The 21,409-nt window shown below is 34.3% G+C and overlaps 2 protein-coding genes across 2 annotated transcripts; both read right to left on the bottom strand.

Moving 5' to 3' along the window:
* Positions 1–343: 343 nt before the first annotated feature.
* LOC145582462 (pyruvate kinase 1, cytosolic-like) lies at positions 344–9,067 on the bottom strand. The gene is made up of 16 exons (XM_081639457.1): positions 8,723–9,067; positions 6,551–6,647; positions 6,355–6,452; positions 6,104–6,259; positions 5,598–5,675; positions 5,381–5,512; positions 4,838–4,918; positions 4,372–4,440; positions 4,145–4,234; positions 2,715–2,859; positions 2,538–2,626; positions 2,024–2,119; positions 1,752–1,819; positions 1,525–1,624; positions 1,338–1,394; positions 344–784 (listed from the first exon to the last, which is right to left on the bottom strand). Exons 1-16 carry the CDS (start codon positions 8,789–8,791, stop codon positions 632–634), a joined length of 1,578 nt encoding a protein of 525 aa, XP_081495583.1. The 5' UTR covers positions 8,792–9,067; the 3' UTR covers positions 344–631.
* A 3,157-nt stretch (positions 9,068–12,224) lies between these two features.
* LOC145582463 (condensin-1 complex subunit CAP-D2-like) lies at positions 12,225–21,231 on the bottom strand. Its single transcript, XM_081639458.1, has 16 exons — positions 21,047–21,231; positions 20,599–20,960; positions 19,102–19,262; positions 17,836–19,024; positions 17,512–17,703; positions 16,449–17,099; positions 16,141–16,317; positions 15,827–15,894; positions 15,517–15,739; positions 15,345–15,444; positions 15,103–15,218; positions 14,964–15,021; positions 14,486–14,637; positions 14,205–14,406; positions 12,455–12,718; positions 12,225–12,325 (listed from the first exon to the last, which is right to left on the bottom strand). The coding sequence occupies exons 1-16, from the start codon at positions 21,177–21,179 to the stop codon at positions 12,225–12,227; spliced, it is 4,149 nt and encodes a 1,382-aa protein (XP_081495584.1). The 5' UTR covers positions 21,180–21,231.
* Between the last annotated feature and the right edge of the window lie 178 nt (positions 21,232–21,409).

Below are 21,409 nucleotides of genomic sequence, written 5' to 3' on the forward strand. Positions count from 1 at the left end.
CAAGTTCCAATTTCCTAGTCAACACCATTATTTTTACATGAAGTGCCGAGAATATGATAAAATAAACAATTCACCCCATCAATATACTAGAAAATTGGTAGATATAAGTTTTTAATCCGTAAAAATAATTTAAGAATAGCAAAAATTATTTCATTTCAATAAAATTATAAATAAGCTCCAAAAATATTAGACCAACAACACAGACCTACTAGAACAAACTGCAAAACAAAACAAACAGCAAACAGCAGCTTAAAGCAGCAAAACTATCCTAACATGATCCATTTCACTAATTTTACAAGCATCAAATTTTGTAAACAGAAGTCATAGAGCCATCTCAAGTGTATTGAGTCAAAGATACCAACTCCTTTTTATTGATTGTGAAAAGAGCACGAATATATATAAGCTAATCATTGAAAATTGTGGTAGCTTTACATTTTAAACAAACACGTTCTTTTCCTAACAATCTAAGCTTGATTATTCTTATACTTGAATGTCAAAGCACAAGCTATCAATCTTAAAATTTAAATTCAAATGCTTGGGTTGTAGTGTGTCTAATGAACAACCCAAGCAATCACAAGATGAAAACTGAAATCTAAGAACAGCGCGGCATAAGGTTATAGGCTTGTAGCTATCAGTCATCGAACTCGACAATCTCAACAACTGACGAATCCCCAATCTTCTGAAAGACAACCACTTTGTCCTTGGGTCTCAGTAGTCCCATGGTTTTGCCGTGATGAAAAACGAGCTTCATCACTGATTCTGCATTGACAACCCCTATGTTGGCCTGGAGAAAATAACATACAAAGCATATACCAATGGAAAAAAAATTAGTTAATATGTCTAATTGTCTATAAATCAACTTCGGTCGGACAAAATACTCATCGGAAAAAAAAAATGAGGTCTAACAAAATTGTTATACTGTCAAGAAATTTAGAGATGCATAACAAATAGCTTATGAGAAACAACCTATGAGCAACTATTTAAGTTTTTGAACAATTTAAAGACCAAAATTATCATAATATTCAGAAGAAGAAAAAAAAAAAAAAATCCTTGGATTCAAGTCCTATTTTTTTTACTATTTTATATGCTTCCGCACAATAAGTAGCAAGCTACAGAGTTTAATGCAGAAAAACTAGAAGAAGATTAGAATGTGATGAGATCAAAACTTCAAACTTCGATCTTATCTAGCAACTTCAGTTGCCAATCTATTTCCACAGATTATCTGAGTCCAACATAGAGTATTGATGACATCCTTTTCACAAATATACTACATTTTTTATTTTTGGGAAATGATTTTATACAATTACTTGGAAAGAGATAAGATGAAAATTTCTTACAGCTTCAGCGCTTGCTAGGAGAGGAAAAACTCCACGTACACCAAGCAACTGTCGTGCCTGAATAATAAAAAATACCATTTAGGAATCAGGAAGACAGGCAACAAACTGAAAAATAATAACCCTGATAAAAAGGCCAAAAAAGATACGGAGTAGTCTTGTGTATATGATCTATGAGAAGAAATGCTACCTGCATTGAACCAGTGACACTCCATTTTATAGTATTTGACTTCACAAGAGGAGTGACAATTGCAAAGATAGGAATAGATGGTCTATATTTAGAAATCAACCTATTCAAAGAAGAAAAAAAACGACATTAAATTGAGCTAAAAATGTATCGTCAACAGAAATTTATAACAAAATATAAAAAAAGCAAGCAACTGCAAAACTTTCAATATCATATAAATGAAAATACACCTTGCTGCTGCCCCTGATGAGGTGAACACAGCAATCATAGCTGCATGTACTTTGATAGCAACCCGTACCTATATAATGGGTAGTAGCCTCAATATGTTATTTTTTACCATGATATATTTAGAAAACTTAAGTGACCAATAGATTACTGATCAAGGAGAGAAGGTTGTAACTTCATTACTAACTACTAAGTATATTATATCCATAGCTATTGCATATGCATCTAACATACAACACAAGTGACTTGCAATAAATAGAATGGCCAGAGATAGTACCGCTGAAGAAGCAACAGATTCAGCATGAGACAGAGGTTCTCCAGCATAGTTGACAATACGCTTGAAATTTAATTCTTGGTTGTATACATATTCAGCCTGCACGAAGCAGCATCCCAAGTCAATAGCCATCATCATGGATTAGTCAGTAATTTTTCAGCTTTTTATAACAGTGGACAGAAACAATAGTAAAGCACTGTTCTCTTCACCTTATTTCTGCTAATTATTTATCGCTTAGCTTAAATTAATTATTACTGATTAAAAATTAATTATACTGATTTTCTATTATTTTTTTCTTCTTTAAAGTTACTGATTAAAACTTATTTTTTACTGAACTGAATTTTTTTACTAAATAATATTTAAATAAAGTGAAGAGAATAGAACCTAAGTAAAAATGTTGTACTTAGTAGTCATTATTTGCTTGCTTTTCATAGAGGAGTAGCTCAGTTCCTGCTTTTCGTGGACCCATGAAACAGAAACAATGAAACCTAACAGTTTTAGTTGGTAGAAAACTCACTTCAGAACAAATTTTCCTAACAGTTTTTATAGCTTCAATTGGATACAAGCCACCAAAAGTCTCTCCACCTAACAAAATGCCATCAGCACCTGTAGACAACACCCAGACAACAAAAAAATGAATCTTCTGAAGTAACTATGATCAGGAAATAGCTTTAAACAAGAAGAGTTTACAAACCATCTAACACAGCATTGGCAACATCTGTTGCTTCTGCTCGAGTTGGTCTCAGATTTCCAAACATACTATCCACTACTCTGGTGATAATAAGAGGCTTCCCAGCCATGTTACACCTATATGCAGCAGATTTTTGAAACAAGAAAACCTAGAGAAAAAAACCCAAGCATCAATTAGTATTTATCAAAGTAAACTGAGGAACAAATCCTTTCTATTACGTATGAAATCCACCCCAAAAAATATACAGTTGTACAAAAGTGACAGACACAACTAGGAAACTTAAGATGTACCATCAGCATATACTTAAATTCAACTTATTTGGCTTCCAAGGAAAGGAGAGGGAAACAAAGGAGAAATTAATGCCTGAGGCGATTGATTTTCAAACAAAGGAGAAAGAAAAACAAAGAATGGCAATTTATATACAACAGAATCGCAAGGCTCCCTCCGTCCCTTTTTGCTTGTTTCATTTATTCTAATGGGGTCTCCCAATTTATTTGCCCCATTTTCATTTTAGAAAAAACTCTCTCTACTTTATCTCTTGAGTTGGGTCCCACACTTATCCACCCATATTTTTCGCTCTACTTTTTCACTTACATAAATCTTGTGCAAATCACTACTGGGCAAGTAGACAAGGACGGCGAGAGTATATTGAAAAAACAAGAGATTTGATATTTTTGAGCAATATGTTCAAGAATGAAGGATAAAGGGAAGAATGTAATCACCCAGCAGAGGGGTGGAAAGATTATAAGAAGTAGTGGCATTTTTGTAGCTCGTTAGGCCCTTGAGTATTGTGCAAGGAAGAAGGTTTTCATGAAAGGAGAAGAATTGATCAGTAGAGGATTATTTAGAGAAGTTGTAATTGATGGAGCTTGAGACAGTGCCAACCTCTCAAAAGTTGGCTTGGCTGTTTTGGTGATTCTCACCCTGATTATTGCAATATCTTGCCGATCTCCCCAAATTAATTAGCAATTCCTTTTAATATTATCTTTATCTTTTTATATTCTTCTGTGTTAGAGTGAGTGAGGCTAAAGATCAAATTTATTCTTACCATTCTGATACATATATATGCATGATCAAGCTAATTATGCACTCATTTGTGCAGCTTACAATTCTTTTCAATCACATGTAAAAAGGAAAGTTCTCTATACTAGCTTAGATCGTTTATTCATTCTACCCTTTTCTCTATCCCAGCTAAGCAAACAAATTAGAGTTCTCATGGAAGATTTGACCACTAGGTCATGTTCTGCTCACCCTAACCTAAAAAGTCCAGATAAGTTCCAAATAAGGTTAACTCAAGTTCAATTCACAACAGCATGTTATAATAAGTTTTTATAAGTTCTAATTAGCTCAGATAAGCAAGTTTCAGGGAAAAGGTACACAAGTAAACCAGAACTTATTAAATTTTTTAATAGCACAGAGAAAAATAAGCTGACCTTCTCTGGAGGAAGGTCAACTCCTAAATTTCCCCGAGCAAGGATCACACCATCTGATTCTTTCAGGATCTCATCAAAATGCTTCAATCCCTGTAAAATATTGCACATAAGAATAATAAGTAGGGCTAAACTACTGAAGGATTAAATTTATATATTTAATCACAGACAAGATCGAAACATTATCGATCCTTCTGAATGGTCATTGCATACAGTTCATAGAAGCTCACCTCTACTGTTTCAACTTTAGCATATATTTGGGTCTCTTGAAGATTATGAGCTGCAAGGAATGCTCTGACCTAACAGAGAGACAGGCAGAAGAATATAAGGATGACGAGGACCCATTATATTGTTAACAAGGTGCTTCTAGATTACATCAGCAAAAAGAGGGGGGGGGGGGGGGGGAGATACTAAAAAAACACTTAGATCCTTACTAAATGGGATCTTAAATATAAAAAGTGTATGAGCATATCTCGGCTTATATATTTACTACATCTCCTATATATCACTATTTTTCAGTTTTTAAGACACACCTTTTATTAGTGATCTCTAACAATTAAACGTTTTTTGCTCAAGTAAATTTCTTTATACTCTTCAGCATCTCAAAATTCACCATCACTATGAAAGATGACAATATGAGACACAGGGAGAGTAATCAATAAAACACAGCAGTAGAGAACTGAAAAAGAAACAGACCTCTCGGACATCATCCGCATGGCGGGTATAGTGCAAGGAAATAATATCAACCTTATTGTGAGAGCCCCAAGTGGAAATAATCTGTTATAACAATAATATCCCAATGAATTAAAGCAATAGAAATAGCATAGTTTTAAAAAAAATGTCCACAAGAACTCATGAAGTGAAAGCAACACACAGAGTGACAGAGAGTGACATTCCAGCCAATTTAGTTTCTGACGAAAATAAAAATAGGCATCAAGCTTGATCCTTCAACTTTTCAGAAAGTGTATGCATAATTGACTCAACTTTACATAAAATGCACATTAAATATTGATCCTTGAGGATATGTCGTGTAAATAAGTTTTAGGATGAGATAGGGGCAGAATACAACATGTTACTAGGAGTAAATCCCTTCTTCAATAAAAATCATGCTTCTGTACCTCAACAAAGACAACAATGGTGGAAATGAATCCACATACGAACCTACACATTAATATTGCTAGCTCCGCAACTGGGATAAAGTTGAGCTCGATGTAAGCATTCATGAAAAGAGATGATTACCTGTTTATCGATATCAGTTAGAGTAGATGAATCGGCCTGAACACCCGAAATGTGCAAGTTGAAGTTTAATCCTGTCAATGTTGCACTATTTTTGATTTGACAGATGATGTCTGCACCCTTTGTCTCTGATACCTAGTAAAATAATAAAGATACAGAAGAAAATTACAAGGAATGCATTAGAGAAAGAATCAAAAGAATGCCTGGATGCAGTGTTCACCTCTAGCCATACAGATGAGGTTTCACTTCCCGTGAAGAGATATTGCCCAAGAAAAACAGTATCACCTTTCTTCACTTCCTGCAATCAGAGAAAAATGTTCAGAGATCGTTTAGAAACAGAAGCAGCAGCTATTGTGATAGCCTGATAGGTTTAACACATTCGTTCAGATCCATTTAGTACACAAAAGGCATCCAGTCGACAATATTCATGCAGGCACTGTAATAACCTCATCATTTTCTTAAATTAATCTTTGATACTAAAAAAAAAAATTAAAAAAAAAAAAAGCACCCTTTCAGGGGAAAAATTGTTCTTGAAAAGATATTCCAAAAGAAACAGAAGATGAGAACAGGCTGAACAGCTATATTGAAAACATAGGCAATTATGAAAGAGTAAAAAGCTTACATAGGATACAGGAGAATCTGGTAACTATTTAAATTGTTAATTACAGCAAAGGGAATTGCCTCATGGAAACTTATGCACAGCCGAGGAAATAAAAAATGTCATACCTTTGCAAATCCCACATAGTTGATTGGCAAAACTTCTGATGATGGCTCTTTAGTGGTATCTGGAGTGATCGTCACAAAATTATCAGCTTTCAGCTCAATAGGATTACCAGTTTTATTAGAAACTAGGATTTCAGGACCCACAGTATCTAGCATAACCTACAAGACATTTTTTTAGTGTCATTCCAGTACGAAAATCACTTAGCCAAGTATATCTATCCAGTATCATGAACTACAATTGAAGATTAACTTACAGCACACAGCTTATTAGCTTTTTTAGTACCAGCCCTCAAATTGTCAATGGTCTCTTGGTGGTAATCAGAGTCAAAGCAAGAGAAGTCAAATCGCGCAACTGCAGGTATAGAAAAGAAGATGGTAAGCAGAATTAACTTTACAAATATGCTCAGCTAACATGTTAGAAGCATACAGAAATACCACATCAAACTTTACCTGACATTCCTGCGTTTAGACAAGCCTCAATAGTTTCGACAGAACGTGATTTTGGTCCTAAAGTTACCATAATTTTTGTCAGCGATGGAGAAAAATCCTGCACACAAATTTATTGGAGATCATTAGATAATACATTCCTATTCATTGCTTGAGGTGAGAATAATTGAGAGAGCATCAATCATACAAGAATTAAGAAAAATAACAGAATGATGGAGCATAAACTACTGCATAAAATCTTGTTAGAAGCATATTCACCAATGTTTTATCCTCCTGTTAAGCGATCAACAATCTCACGGAATGATGGAAACTTAACAGTAGAAAAACATTAGAAACAAAAGTAATAATGTCTGCATTTATCCACCTAGGTTTACTTAAGTATACCATATACATTGATCAGCATCATTAACCATTTTTAGGCCTCCCAAATCCCTCAGGCCCGTCCCTCGTTCCCTGTGAGGCTGTGAGAATAGGGTCTGGAGAATGGAGATCAGGAAAAGTTGAAACAGACATCTAGACAATTATACAGGTTAGCTTTTGACCTCGATCAGTTGAATAACTTTTCCATGGAGACCACCAGTTGATTATGTTTTGGCACATTGTGTAAAAAATGGAGCAGGCTATTCCTAACTTATATCAGAATTAAAATTTGATAAACAAGTAAATCCAGACTATCAAAGAACTCTCCTACAAATTCGTAATTCTATTCTTAAAAAAAAAAAAAAAAAAAAAAATGCAGTAGTTACCAATGGAGCAGGCACCATTGTTCCATTCTTCATAAATAATCCAATTAAGCACTTTCCATACAAAATACATCAATCATACAAGATTGACAGGAGAATGAAAGTAAAGTGCAAATCAATATTTTATTAACACCAAAAACAACAACAGTGCAACTACAGAGTAATATCATAATTATTATGTTAGTTGTAAGACTTCTATCAAATTACAGGTCTAAATTAACTTCAACAGTTTGGTTCATCAATTCACCAAAAATGATTTGAAGAGATTACAGCCTCAGCCATTCACCCAAATAATCACATATTCTAAAATTGTAAAAACAGTCACTTTCACTAACACACTATGATTCAATTGCCAAAATTACTACACTCAAACTAAGGGACAAAAGAAATTAAAATTATTACTTATATTTCAATGAGTTTTTTTTTTTTTAACAATAAAAATGCTATTACTCTGATTATTTGCTCACAATAAAATTAATTTATTCTTTATAGGTGCAAATGAAATGAAGCTAACACTTAAAACTGTTAAAAGCTTACAACTTTTCTCTTTTCTCATCTTATGTTAGGGTTGGTGAGTGCACAGCGGAAGTGAAGATATGTTTGATTGAGAAGTATAAATTGAATTGATAATTGGCAAGATAATTAATATAAATGAACACACGATTTTATGTAATGACGAGCACTTTTATTTCACTATTTGAAAATAGGAGAGTACAAGTATTCCTTTAAGGCGTTTATATTACAATAGGACTCTCTCTATATTATTCTCTAAGGAGTATTACAAAGTAGGAATAGTGGATTTGTAAAGAAAGTAAATAGTACAAGGAGGTGTAGTATGTAGGAAGGCTTGTGTATGGTATGGCTTCTTGTGTTGTGTTTTATTCTATGATTGAATGCCCATGACCTATATTTATAGGTGTAGATGGAGCTTGGAAGAAATGGTCGGGATATTCCAGAAATTCCTCCATCATTCTTGTATCCATAACGTTCTAGAAAATTCACGAACCATGTATTATATTCTAGCTAATAGCTTCCAATGTCAATAATGCTCTAAAACATTCAAGTAGGATATTATTCTAGAGATTCCAGAAGCCTCTAGAATATCCACAATACTCCACCAAAATAACGGGCTTATAAAATTTGGGCATACCCAACATCTTACAATATTTACACATTTTCTCTTACTTTTTTTTTTTATATAAATTTATCATCTTTTTATTATATTCACCTACTTTTATCAAATTTTCATAAAAACAAGAATCTACCATAAGTGGGTAGATCAAGAAAATAGAGGGAATAATACAGATTGCAGATATTACACATCTCAACAAAAATACCCAACTCAAGTGCAGCAAATTAACCACATAATTAATTATAAATTTACATTCAATATTTATTCAAGAGTATTAAAAGATGAAATACAAAGTAGTACCGATTTAGTGGGAGTAAGAACAGAGGAGAGACGAACAGGCTCTTCAAGCATCATTTGACCACCCTGCATTTTTTCTGGGTTTTTTTTTTTTTTTTTTTTAATTCTACAGTTTTAAAAATATTCAAGAATTTTTCAAAATCTGGGTTTAAAACAAAACTAAAGTCAAAATTGTTTTGCTAAATCTGGGTTTAATCAAGAATTTTTTTTGTATAATCCGGGTTTAATTAGTTGAAATTGGGTGCTGTACTAAAAAGATTTGACTCACTCGCTAGCAGTGTGCTGCTACTTTAAATATGGAAAGTTGTCTGAAAATGAAGAAAAGGAAGAAAATAATTTCCAAATATCTAAAAATAGTGAGATCCAAATTCCAATAAATTCCAATAAAAACACATTTTTAGTAGGTGGAAAAACCAAAAAAAATTGGAAATTACGAAAATAGACCTCCTAATTTGTAGCGACTCTAGTGAGTGGTTCTACCCTTTTAGCACATGAGCAAAGCTCGTGTAAGGCAAGGGCATAAACGCATAGCATACCCACTTAAACGACAAAACCAACTACATGACCGACATGAATTTATCATTTTCTGATGATATAAGTTTGATTGATTTTACATCTTTGATTTTGATATTCGTTTGAGATAATTTATATAGGACCACAAACGTACATTGTATTGAAATATGATTGAATTTTAAGTAGTTGTGTGTTAAATCGGGTATGTATCGAATAGTTTGGCAACAGTTTAAAGATAAGTGGTATTTTGGTAATTTTCTTTTTTTTTGGTACTCTTCTCTTGTTTATTATTGAACTTGTTCGGTTTATGGTCTTTCTCTTTTGCCGTTTTGTGTGTGTCTATATAGTTGATATTGTTTACCAAACTAACCTTGGTCTAGTAGTGGAAAAAAAAAATCTTACAACTTTGAGATTAGAGGTTCAATCCTCACTGGTGACAATTTAGGGGATATAAGGGCAACAGCATTGGAAAAAACCTCTTAGAGGTTTGTTCACTTGCCACATCATCTTTACACAAACCCCTCACCCAACAAACCTATTATCAACAATAGATAAACCTATTCAAAGGTTCATGTATGGGACTCATTGTCATATGATATGTTTTTTTACCGTTGCATGGATTATCTATAAGAATTGTGAATTGTCTCATCATTTAGCTAAATGGGGCCATGCTTGTACACTTGTCAATTTTTAAAACATTTGGAAAACAAACATGACCGGTTACTATAATCAAAGCTCTACATTTGTAACTTTCATCAACAATGAAAGGTTTGTCCACAAACCTGTAAAAAGGTGAAACAACCCTTTGGAAAAACCGCTTATTACTGATGCCCTAATTTCCTTACCTTCTCCCCACACTTCTAAATTGTCTAGTCCGCTAACCCGAGTCGGGTTTATCCCGTGAGGGGTTTCGGCTTGGACCACTCGATAGGGCCCCTTCATCTTAACTTAAAAAAAATGATGGTGTTTAAATTAAATCCATAGAAAATTAACTAGATGTTGAAATGGGTTGATTCTTAAAAAAAAAAATAAAAATAAAAATAAAAATAAAAAAATTAATATGCTTCATAATCCTTTTATAAGTAGATATATATCATTCCACTATTTAAACAAAACAAAGGAGAATATTAATGTGCTTCATAATCCTTTTTTAAGAATTTGAGTGAAATGAAAGGCCAATCTTGTCATTGAATTAGTAACAACTCAACAAGCAACCGCCTATGCTTATGCAATCAAAGATGAAGCAAGCAACTCAATGGGACACTTGTAGCCAAACAACACTATGTGTACCTTCCAATGTCTTTCTCTCTACTATGTCATTTATTAGTTAACAACTACTTCGGTGAATTCAACAGTTTCAACTAACACTATAAAATGAGATTAATGACATCAAAGAACAACTTGATATTGTACTTTTTGGTTCATATTTATCCTAGTCAACATTTTAGTACAACATTCATCATAATTATATCTCACGTAATCATTATTAAGGTAATTATGATATCTAATTATGGTTTTAGTAATCGAGTTTTTAAAAGGCATTATAATAAGTTTAATGAGTTATAGGCGTATACTTTACCTTTACCATATGTAATATCTAGGGTCAAAATTCATCAAAAACCTTTGTATACACCTGGTTTACACTAATATTAGTATACATCGAGCAATATAAGGGTAACTTTTAACTAATTTTAGGGTAACTTGTTGCCTTTTTTTGGATAACTTTAAACACAATACAATTTTTATATAAATAGATAACAAGAAAAGTTTTATAAAGATAATTTAATTACATTCAATCACTAATAATTGATTTTTAGTCATTTAAAATGTGATTCTTTACTAATAAAGCATAGATAATATTTTTTTGTATTGGATTACTTTTATGCATATTGGGGTAATTTTTATTTATTTCAGGGGTAACTTTTAATCACTTTAAGCTATCTTTGTAATGGATGTATAATAATTATTGTACACCCGATTTTTTTTAAAGTTTGTGAAAACTCATTAAGATATCTCAAGTACTATTATGACATGTAATGTTAGTTAAAACAAATTTATATCTAATTGAGTAATTATAAACTTAAATTCACAGAGATATATAGAAAGGAGATTATTTTATGTATTTTTCATTTCTTTTTCCTTTCTTTTTTTATGGTCTATCATGAATTATGAAGATCATTAGATCTGTGTGCATTTTTTCTAATTTTTTTTTTTTTTTTCAAAAAAATTTTATATACATTTAAGTTTCAAATATTAGATGTGCATCATAATTTAATTTATATCTTCAACAAAAGGTAATGTTACACGAAAACACCCCATATGAACATGTTCAAAATATGAGAATTTACACAAGTAGTATTGATATTTGGATTACATTTCATTGTACATATACATAATACAAAAAATTATTTCCCCCCTTGCATTTTAGTCCCCTATTCCACCCCTTATATTGAATAATGGACTAGTGGAGGAGATCTCCAAGTCTCCAACTTCAATCAACCTAGATTGTTACAATTTACTTGCTAAATGAACTATTTACAACAAAAAAAATACAAGCCAACAGCAGCAGATAGACATATCTATGCAGGGCCTCTTCCTTCTATTAGCCAAAAGAGGTTTTCAATTAGTCGTCAGCAAGTTAGACAGTAAATCATCTGCTTCCTCACCTGCACCAACATAGGTTAAAAGTTCATTTTAAGATGCCGGTCATAAATCCTTGTGTAAGATGTAATTTGACACAATCACTAGTTTCTAAGATGAGAAAAAACAGGCAATTGGATGTGTTTCTTCAGGTTCTCATGTCATTAACTCATAAATGGTATTTTACAAATTTGATCAGCAATATTAAAGACAAAAAACAGAAAGAAATATAAAGTAATAGCAGATACTAGAAGAGGAACAGAAAATTCTTCTCAATCACTATACTTAAAACAGCATCCAACTGTTCAAGTGCAAGGCAAAAGAAACATACATCTGCATTAAGATGAATAGGTTACCTTTGCTTTGATCTTGTGCTCCTAGTCCTAACTGATGTGTTGCTTAAAACCTTCTGATCTTTTGACTTTGATTTACGAGCTCTAGAATTCGACACATCTGAACATAACAAAACTGTTAATCTTGTATGAAATACACAGTGTGACCGGCAGTTTAGAGAAAACTGTTGCTGCCAGAGGATTTAATTAATATTCAATCCTATATTCGGATATTCCTATAGAGATATACCTCTTTGATAAACTATTGGAGACAGTACTTCTTCACCACAATCCTCTGCCTCTGTTGCTTCACTGGTAATAGCGGAACAATCTTCATCTAGTCCATTAGCATCTGGTGTTACAATATCATTCAAAAGTGGTCCTGCAGAAGCCTTTGTTTCTCTTGCTTCACTGGCAGCAGAGGAACAAACTTCTTCTAGTCCATCAGTGTTTGTTGTAACATCATTAGAACAGGGCCCTGTAGAAGGGTCAATGACCTCATCATCTGTTCCATCTACAAGAAAAAAGAAATGTTAGAGAACAACACCAAGTAGGGACATGTATAAAGCAGTAAAAGCATGCAAGATAGTAAAACAAACAAAGATCAAGGTGGATGAAGTCAGGTAAATTACTAGTGATAATTACCTTTATTTGACTTTCCAGAGGAGAGGGGGGAAGTTGCGTATGTACAGATCACAAACATCAACAGACTAAAAATTCCCAACATCAAGAAGACCAACCTTAAGCTTTGCAGTTTCTAACTTACTTTAGCATTCTATAGTCAAGGACATTCCTCAACTTCCTCGAAAAGACTATTATTTGTCCTCAGTAGGATGGCATTTGAGCAAATAGTCATGTTATTGCTAGGCAGTTTAATATTGGGTTCAGGGGCTGCCAGATCTGTAGATGGAAATCATGGACTGAGGCAATCATGGTGTAAAGAGGGATGGAAAAGAGATTATACCCTCATTTTAAAGGCAATTTATCTTAGGGTGTGAGGAACTATTACAGTCAATGAATGTAATAATTGCTCCATCCATCCCTCCACCTTACAAAATCACTACCTAATCCATCTACCACCACCTACACCCATCTCCATTTTCTTTATATTGTCTCCAAAAATTCCCTTAACTCATTACGCCTAACTCAAACAAGCCCTTAGAATTAAACAATTTTCATTTCATCATCATACCATTGTTGCATCCATCTTTGGCCTCCTAAGTCCTAACACCCACCCTTGTTGACATCCAGGACCGTTGAGTTGACACCATAAATAATAATTGATACAGAGAAATAATTGGCCATGAATTTATACAGTGTCTTTTTACACAGTCTTTAGTTGTAATGGTTATAAAACATAAAGGAAAGGGGATGGGAGGGTAAAAGAGGAGGGGGAAAGGAAGTTTTCCAAAACTTTTGAACATTACTACATTACAAAGATATTATTTTACTAGGAGATAGGAAATGGAATCTACCCATCCGGCCATCCCAATTCCTTCTAACCCTTTTTTGGTATCCAATATCGATTAATGGATTTATCACCCTCCTTTCACTATCATCATTCCCCCACATATTGTTCAAAGCACATCAAAAAATTAAAGAGGTTACAGTTATAACACAACAAACCCAAGTCCAATATCCCTGTGATCTTTGCTCCTCAGAAAAGAATTAAGCATGTATTCCAATATACATAATGCCATTATGGGAACAAAAGAAAGATACACCTAAGATGGTTACAGATTTTCTGAGCCATATGGTTCTGAACAACATAAGTAAGGCATGAAACCATTGCTTATAAGTTATAACCACATAAGCATAATGTTGCATCACAGTCATCTCTTATGTTGTTGGCAACGGTAATTTAATTCTACATGGAAGCTTATGTTCATATCAACGTAAACACAGCCAAATACGTTTCACGTTGAACATAATGAGCAGCATTACAGCAGATTTCAACAGGCACAAACAGAAAAGCATGGAGTATATACCGAAACATCTACCTTCAGTTACAGAAGCATCTTCATTTTCTTGTTTGGCCTTACTAGCAACTGCAAAGCTTTCAAAGTTGTCAATCCTGTCTTTGTGGGCTTTTGCATTTCGTGCTGTGACCTCCTGCTCCTTCTTCTCTAAATGAAACTTGTTGAGCTTTTCTTCAAACTCGTCAATAGATGATTTCAATTCTGGTTTTGCAAATTTCTTCCCCTGGTTTATACATAAAATGTTACCATGACATTTGTAAAACTTAGAAACACAGAAAATAAAGTTTCAACAATGATGTTACCTTGTTAATTATGCTTCTGAAATGGCCCATAACAGAATCTTCAGATAATGCATGTTCATATGTCTTAAAGGACTCTATAAGCTTTTTCATTCCCTTATCAGTAAAGTTCAACTGAGAAAGGCAATACGCAAGGCATTCCAAGTGACTACCATCTGCCAAAAAAATAAAAATGTTTACCCAAACGATGCAAAATAATTGAAAGGAAACAAACAAATGGGATTATTTGGAAAGTGCTTTATTAAAAAGCCTTATTCAAATTTAGTAAATAATCAAGGAAGTTTTTCAATTTAGTAAGAAGCACAGAACTACAACATTAAGCTTCACCAAAAACATTTATAGCAGAAATTTTCAACTTTCTCTCAAAGCTCTAATTATAAACAACTGACGAAATGACAGTGCAACACTGCAATCTGCAAATTTTCTATAAGACTATGTAAAATAAAAATACCAAAATGAGCCAACAGTATTCACACCATACCTGTAACCCCATTAAAGCGGTTGCAAAGCTTCTCGATTAAGCCTTCCATTTGTTTATCCTAGAGAATTTGAGGAAGAATATAAAAATATGATTCAGAGAAATAATCAATATGTAAGATTCAATAAGAGGTATCATTTACCTTTTTAATGGAAGCAATCAAAAATTGCATAATATTACAGAATGATTCTGTCTTTAGATTCTGTTGGGAAAGCTTGCCAAGTATATCAGGAAGTAGATTATATATTGGATTTGATCCTGAGGATTGAAAAAAACAAAAACTCTTTCAGGCTATGTTCAGATCATGAAATTATATAGATTTTTACCTACATTTGAGCAATTTCATTAGTTTTTCCTAGTGCACATGAAATCACTTGTACGTACCTTTCTTTGCTAACTCAGTAAAGAAGAGTTTGGCCAGGTTTGCAATTCTTTCATCTTCATCCTCCAACCTCACAGCCATTTCATATATGTAGCCCTTGACCTAATTACACACTGGCCATTATCAGAATCAATTTGATATATGAAAGTAAATCAAGTAGTTGGTCGCCCATACCTTCATCATCTCGTTCAAGATAAGATGTGAAAGCACCAAAACAGCATTTTTCCTGACAGAAACTGACTGATCACGCAACCTGGCATACATGTGCTCAGTCCAAGGTTCAAGTAAATTAGGAAAACGGACAGCCAGATCTCCAAGAGCTATGGTGCAATTTGATCGAACAGTTTCTGATGATGTACTATCCACAACTGTGAACAGTAACCTGAGATTTGCTTCACTGGATTTCATTGAAATTAAAATTCACTTAGAACTGTCAACTCGGTCATAAATTACACCAAGATAAATGAGAAGGGAATATTCTCACCAAAAAGCTGCATCGACAATCATAAAACGACACAGAGCAAGCATAGCAGCTGCTTGCAACTCCGGATTCTAGAAAGAACAGTAAACCAAAACATTATGATTATGAAGATCATAAAAGGCTTAACTTAGTTTTCCTACTTCAAATCATCAGTATTTTAATTCCATGAAGAGCCAAAGAACAAAAAATGAAGAGCAACATCTTCTAGATCTAAACAAAACAATTTTGTTCAGAAATTCTTTGCTATTTGGGGTATTATTTTATTTTACTTGAAGATTTTTAGTTCTGAGAACAGACCACAAAAATAAAGAACTTGCCTTCTGCATCAAACTTAAGTTTCTGCAGAGCTTTGACAGAAAAAGTGCACAGTATCCAAGCAAGTTCTTTTCATTTGAACCACCAGATACAATTTCTCTCTCTGCCTTGTCAGCTAATGAGTCAAGTATTGCATCATCAGAGGCTGCAACACCTAATTCAGCATTTATACCACTCTCCTGTAATTTACCAGCAGAAGATTCAATAATTTGCAAGCAAATTCATTTCAAAGAACATTCAAGATGTCATCAGCTTGACATAAAGAAATGAGTTTCAAGTGTTATTTTAAATGAAAGACTAGCCAAGTCACCTTGGAAGCATCAGGTGTTAAACCGCTACCATCAACATTCTCCCTCTCCTTCTTTGCCTTCTGTTTCTGAATCTTTCTAACACAAGATTCTATAAACATTAACTGATGCATGGCAACGTGGCTTATGACAAACAAAAATCTACTGAGTTTTCCAGCTTGAACAGTGATGGGGCCATTAACAGTTCCATTTTCATTCTCTGTAACAAGCTGCGAAGGACCAGAATCACCAAAATTGAACACAAAAGTCTGAGATTTTTTCACCAGCCTGGCAGCAATAACATCTGGAGCTGGATGAAGTGTGTATATTGCACCTATTGCTTTATCAGCAGCACTGTACCAGATGTTTTCTGGAAGCCAAGAACAAGTTACTAGACTCTCTAGTGTACCAAAGATACGACCCCCGTTATTTGCCAGAAGCTTTTTCCTGTCTTCTTCAGATAACCTTTGAAGAGTATTACAAGCAATTCTTGCAAGCAAGGGATCCACCTTTGCCCATCGGCCAAATCCAATATCAACAATGTCCTGTAAGTGAGAACCTAGAATTTCGCTTGATGATTTTGCAGCCATACAGAGAACAGTTAAGGCACCACGACACTGCTCCGCAGTAGTTCTTGGTAAATTAAAACAAAAGAAGTCCCACAAAGCAGAAATCTGGAAAAACAGCTTTTGAAGTAAGTATAATTCCATTTAGGAACAGAAAACAGAGGATCAGAGATTTCACCAAATCTAGTCACAAACCAGGAGAATAAAACTAAATTTAAACATTATTGGCAAACATTTTATAGGTGCTAGAATGAATTTTGAACCAGACAGAGATAGAGGGTGAGAGAGGTAAAGTAAATTGTTGCAGAAACAATGATGGATCTTGCCATCACGTTGTCATGTTTACATGCCACATATTAAAGGAAGCATCAAGCTTTTAAGTCATCATATTATGTGCTCAAAATAGACCTCAATAGATTTTCTCCACAACAATAATTGTAATCACATAACCATCAAGTAAGCTTCAAAAGGAATCATTAGTATACAAAATTAAAAGTTTGAAGACAAAAAACTTATTTACCGTTCCAGAAGATATATCCCCTTTAAACACTAAAGCACCAATTATGGACTCCAGAGCCGCAAGATCTCCAATATTTGAATCTATCGCAAGATTTAGAAGATTCTTAGCAGTTTCCAGTGAGTTCTTTGTAATATATATAGTGATGAAAGCATTCTCTACAGCCTCACATATGGCTTTGTCCTGAGAAAAAACCTACAGAAAAAAAAAAAAAAAAAAAAAAAAAATGCAGGAGCATAGACGCTTAGTATTTTATGAGATAGATAACCTCAAAGCATAATCATACTTAAAATGTGCAGCACTAGGTGTGAAAAGACAAATCAGTACCAGAGGCAACATCTTGCGAAGGCAGGCTTCTGATCCATCAATCTGAAACTGTCTACACCTCATGAGCAAGAGTATAGTGTTCTCCACATCTGTGGCAGAGGATGAAGCCATTAGTTGAACAAGGGTTGGCATTGTAGCAGATAGACACTTCGAAAAACTCAGGCCAGCCTCAAGAGAAGCAACCAGAGCCCTGGTCTGCTCCACATTTCCAACATCAGGAACAGAATTGTCTTTCAGAACAGTCTGTTCTTCAACTTGGGACAAATAGCTATCTGTTACACTACTCGGCAGCTCATCAGACCTGGGTTCAGCGTTAACATTATCAATATCACCATCCCCACTACAGTCATCTTTATCAGATGGCGCTCCGTCAGTATCAGTTTTTTCATTCGCCTCTGGCTGAAAAGCACTTAACTTACTCTTGTATTTGTTCAGTGTTGCTTCAAAGGATGATATGCGAAGTTGAGGCCCAAATGGATTATGCTGCAGCATTACAATTAGTAAATTTAAAGCAGATTTTCTGACAATAGCACTTTTGTCTTCCAATCTCCCAGCAGCCACTATGGCCACCTCATTCCATAGACCAATTGAAACAGAATGTTCTTCACACAGTTCAGACCAAACTTGAAGCACCCTGCTTCTAGTATAGGCTGAAACATCACGACATCGCTCTAGCAAAATTTCTAGCATAGCCTGCTTAGTTCGTAACCGGACTGACTGAGAGCTCACCTCACCTTCGTCGTCTTTAAAAGCTTTAGAAACCAACTTTCCTAGCACTCCTACAAGTGCATTCCTGATCTTATAAGATTCTCCACCAAAATGCGGGACTAAAATGCCAATATTTGTTGACACCAACTTAGGCAATCTCTCAGAGAGCTCAACAAGATAGCGCCCAATATTTTCTGCACCAGCTGTATCCTTGGCAAAACTCTTTGGGTTTGCCCTACCAATTTCTCTAATAATAGAGGTAGCCAAGCTTCCATCAACATACTTCTTTTCAGCCCCTGCCACAGCATCAGCCATTGCAGTGACAACAAAATCATACTTGTGTAGCAAATGAATAATAGAGGCAGATATTTGTGCCAAGTAGTGGTACTTGGTAGCACAGCTCCCAATAATGCGACACAAAGCATCTTTAGCATCAGAATCCTTCAGCAGTAGAGGATTCTCAAACAAGAGAAATGCATTCCTAGAAAATTGAACAATGTCATCGTTTAATTAGAAATGATAATATTAAGTTCAACAAAAATTTCAACAGCAACTTACTTTGCAATGAACGAAAGGTAATTCTCATCAGGATCTGAGGATCCAAAGAGCATCGATAGGTTAATCTCAAGTGAATTGGCAATTAAAGTTAGTATCCGCCCTCGTTGTCCTTCCCACTTCCATGCATTTATTGGCAATTTCTTCCGGCTGCTAGCTGCTGTCTAAAACCACACACACAAAAAAAAAAAAAAAAATTGAAAATCATCAACATGGAATGATTAACAGATTACAAAGAAATCTATTAATGATATTGCTTTACCGGGTGAGGAGCATATATGTCTGACTTATTTTGAAAAAAATAAGAAATCAAACAAACACAGACACAAAGGAAAGCTAATTCTTGTGGCTTGGCAAATTGCTTTTGACCCACCTCCTTCACATTGTGGACTACTCACCAATCACCGTGATAGTTATGAGTGTTCTACTAACTCGATTTACTGATGATGAAGTACATACAATGAAGACTATGCTCGCTCTACCAACATCTCTTGGTAAAGTTCCTCCTATCACTCTTCTTTTCTGTTGCATTTGTTTTCCTTTCTCTTTATCTCTCACGTGAGGTTTGGTACCAAACATTTCACATATCAGATGTTTTGAATTAATTGGAGTCATGGTTACTAATTCTTGTTATGCATTTATTGCACAATTTCCCTAGCCTTAGACTTTTTAAGAATTTTCCCTCCTTCAATATACATGATAAGTCAGCAAGAAGAAACAATGTAATCCCATTGTATCATAGTAAGAATAATAACCATCGTTAAGGCTCCACCTGTTTTGGTGGAAAACATTTTCTTGGAAATTGAGTTTCCTTCAATCCCCCATATTCCTTTGTTAGTTTAGTTAAGGGTGGAAACCAATATTTCCATAGGTGGAAAGCTACATTGTAGAGACAGAAAACCATTTTCTTTTGTAAAGAAGGTACACCACGGTTTACTCCTTACTCCTCACTTTTATATTTTCTCTCCTTTGTCCTCCCCCTTTTACTTTTTCCCTAAGTTTACCTATAATCTAACAAACGAAGGAACACTGTTTTCACAAACAGCTTTCCATTGAATATTGTTTTCTTTAGAAGATGAATTTCCACGAAAAGTGTTTTCCATCAAAACAAATGGAACCTTAGATTATACACAAGCTTTCTACACAGGGGTTAGTTGTTGCATTAATATTTAATATTGACATACAATAGTGCATTAGATCTTTAGAATTTTAAAAATTAGAAACTTCGTAATTTGGAATACAATAATCAGATAATACTTGTATAAATTGGGTGAATTACTACTTCAATAAACTATATTTCAAAGTAAAGCATCAAGCAAAATTAATACATGAGCTAAAAGGGACTATCTACCCAAAAAGCGGCAAAATTCATACTAAATTTAGTATTCCCTAAATTAACCAAAATTCACACATCAAGCTAAAAGGGGGCAAACAAAGACAGCTAAATTCTGAATAAAAGTCTCGTCAAAAAAAAAAAAAAAATCTGAATAAAAGACTTACTTTGGAGGTATTACTAGAAGCATTACTCGATTCCTCGGCATGAATGATTTGAACAAGGAAGAATGTATAGATTTTGAAAGCATTTCGATGCGAAGCAATTCGATCGTGCACCACAGAACCATCCTCACCACCGCCACCACCATCTTCATCATCATTATCGTTCTGAGGAGAATGCGACACTCTAGATAGCAAATCGATATTCGGAAGAAGAACAGTGAAATTTGACCTTAGACTTTCGACGATAGTGAGCTTACACGGCGGAGTAAGAGAAGAAAAACCCTTCACCAAGGAATAAACTCGATCAAAAACATCTTGATCTTCAATACAGAACAACTCTTTATCTGATAGATCAAACGAAACGCCTGAAACAGCAAAATTGAGGGGAATTTCATGAGTGAAATGTGAAATTAGGGTTTTGAAATTGGGGGTTTTAGAGAAAGAATATTACCTTTGACGAATTCTTCGAGATCGGAAGAACGGAGTGAAGCGATGTTGGTAGGGTTTTGAACGGAGAGATGATTGTGTTCGTTTTCTTCTTCGAGGGAGTGGAGATTTGGGGGGAAGATGAAGATGGGAGCCATTGTTGAGTAGAGGAGGAGAGAGAAAATGGAGAAAAGGCTCCTGAAATTTGATTTTTTTTGTAACGTTATGTGTTTCAGTTGTGATAGGTTTGAATTCGAATTTATTTGGGGATTCAGATGGGCGGGAATTTAACGTTTATTTTACTGGATTTTTAAAGCCCTATTCTCATCAGATTAGTTCAGTTTTGCTCTAATAAGTTCAGTTCACTTTAGCTCCTAATTTCCTTCTC

Source organism: Chenopodium album, chromosome 15 (genome assembly GCF_948465745.1).
Source record: "Chenopodium album chromosome 15, dcCheAlbu1.1, whole genome shotgun sequence".
Lineage (NCBI taxonomy): Eukaryota > Viridiplantae > Streptophyta > Magnoliopsida > Caryophyllales > Amaranthaceae > Chenopodium > Chenopodium album.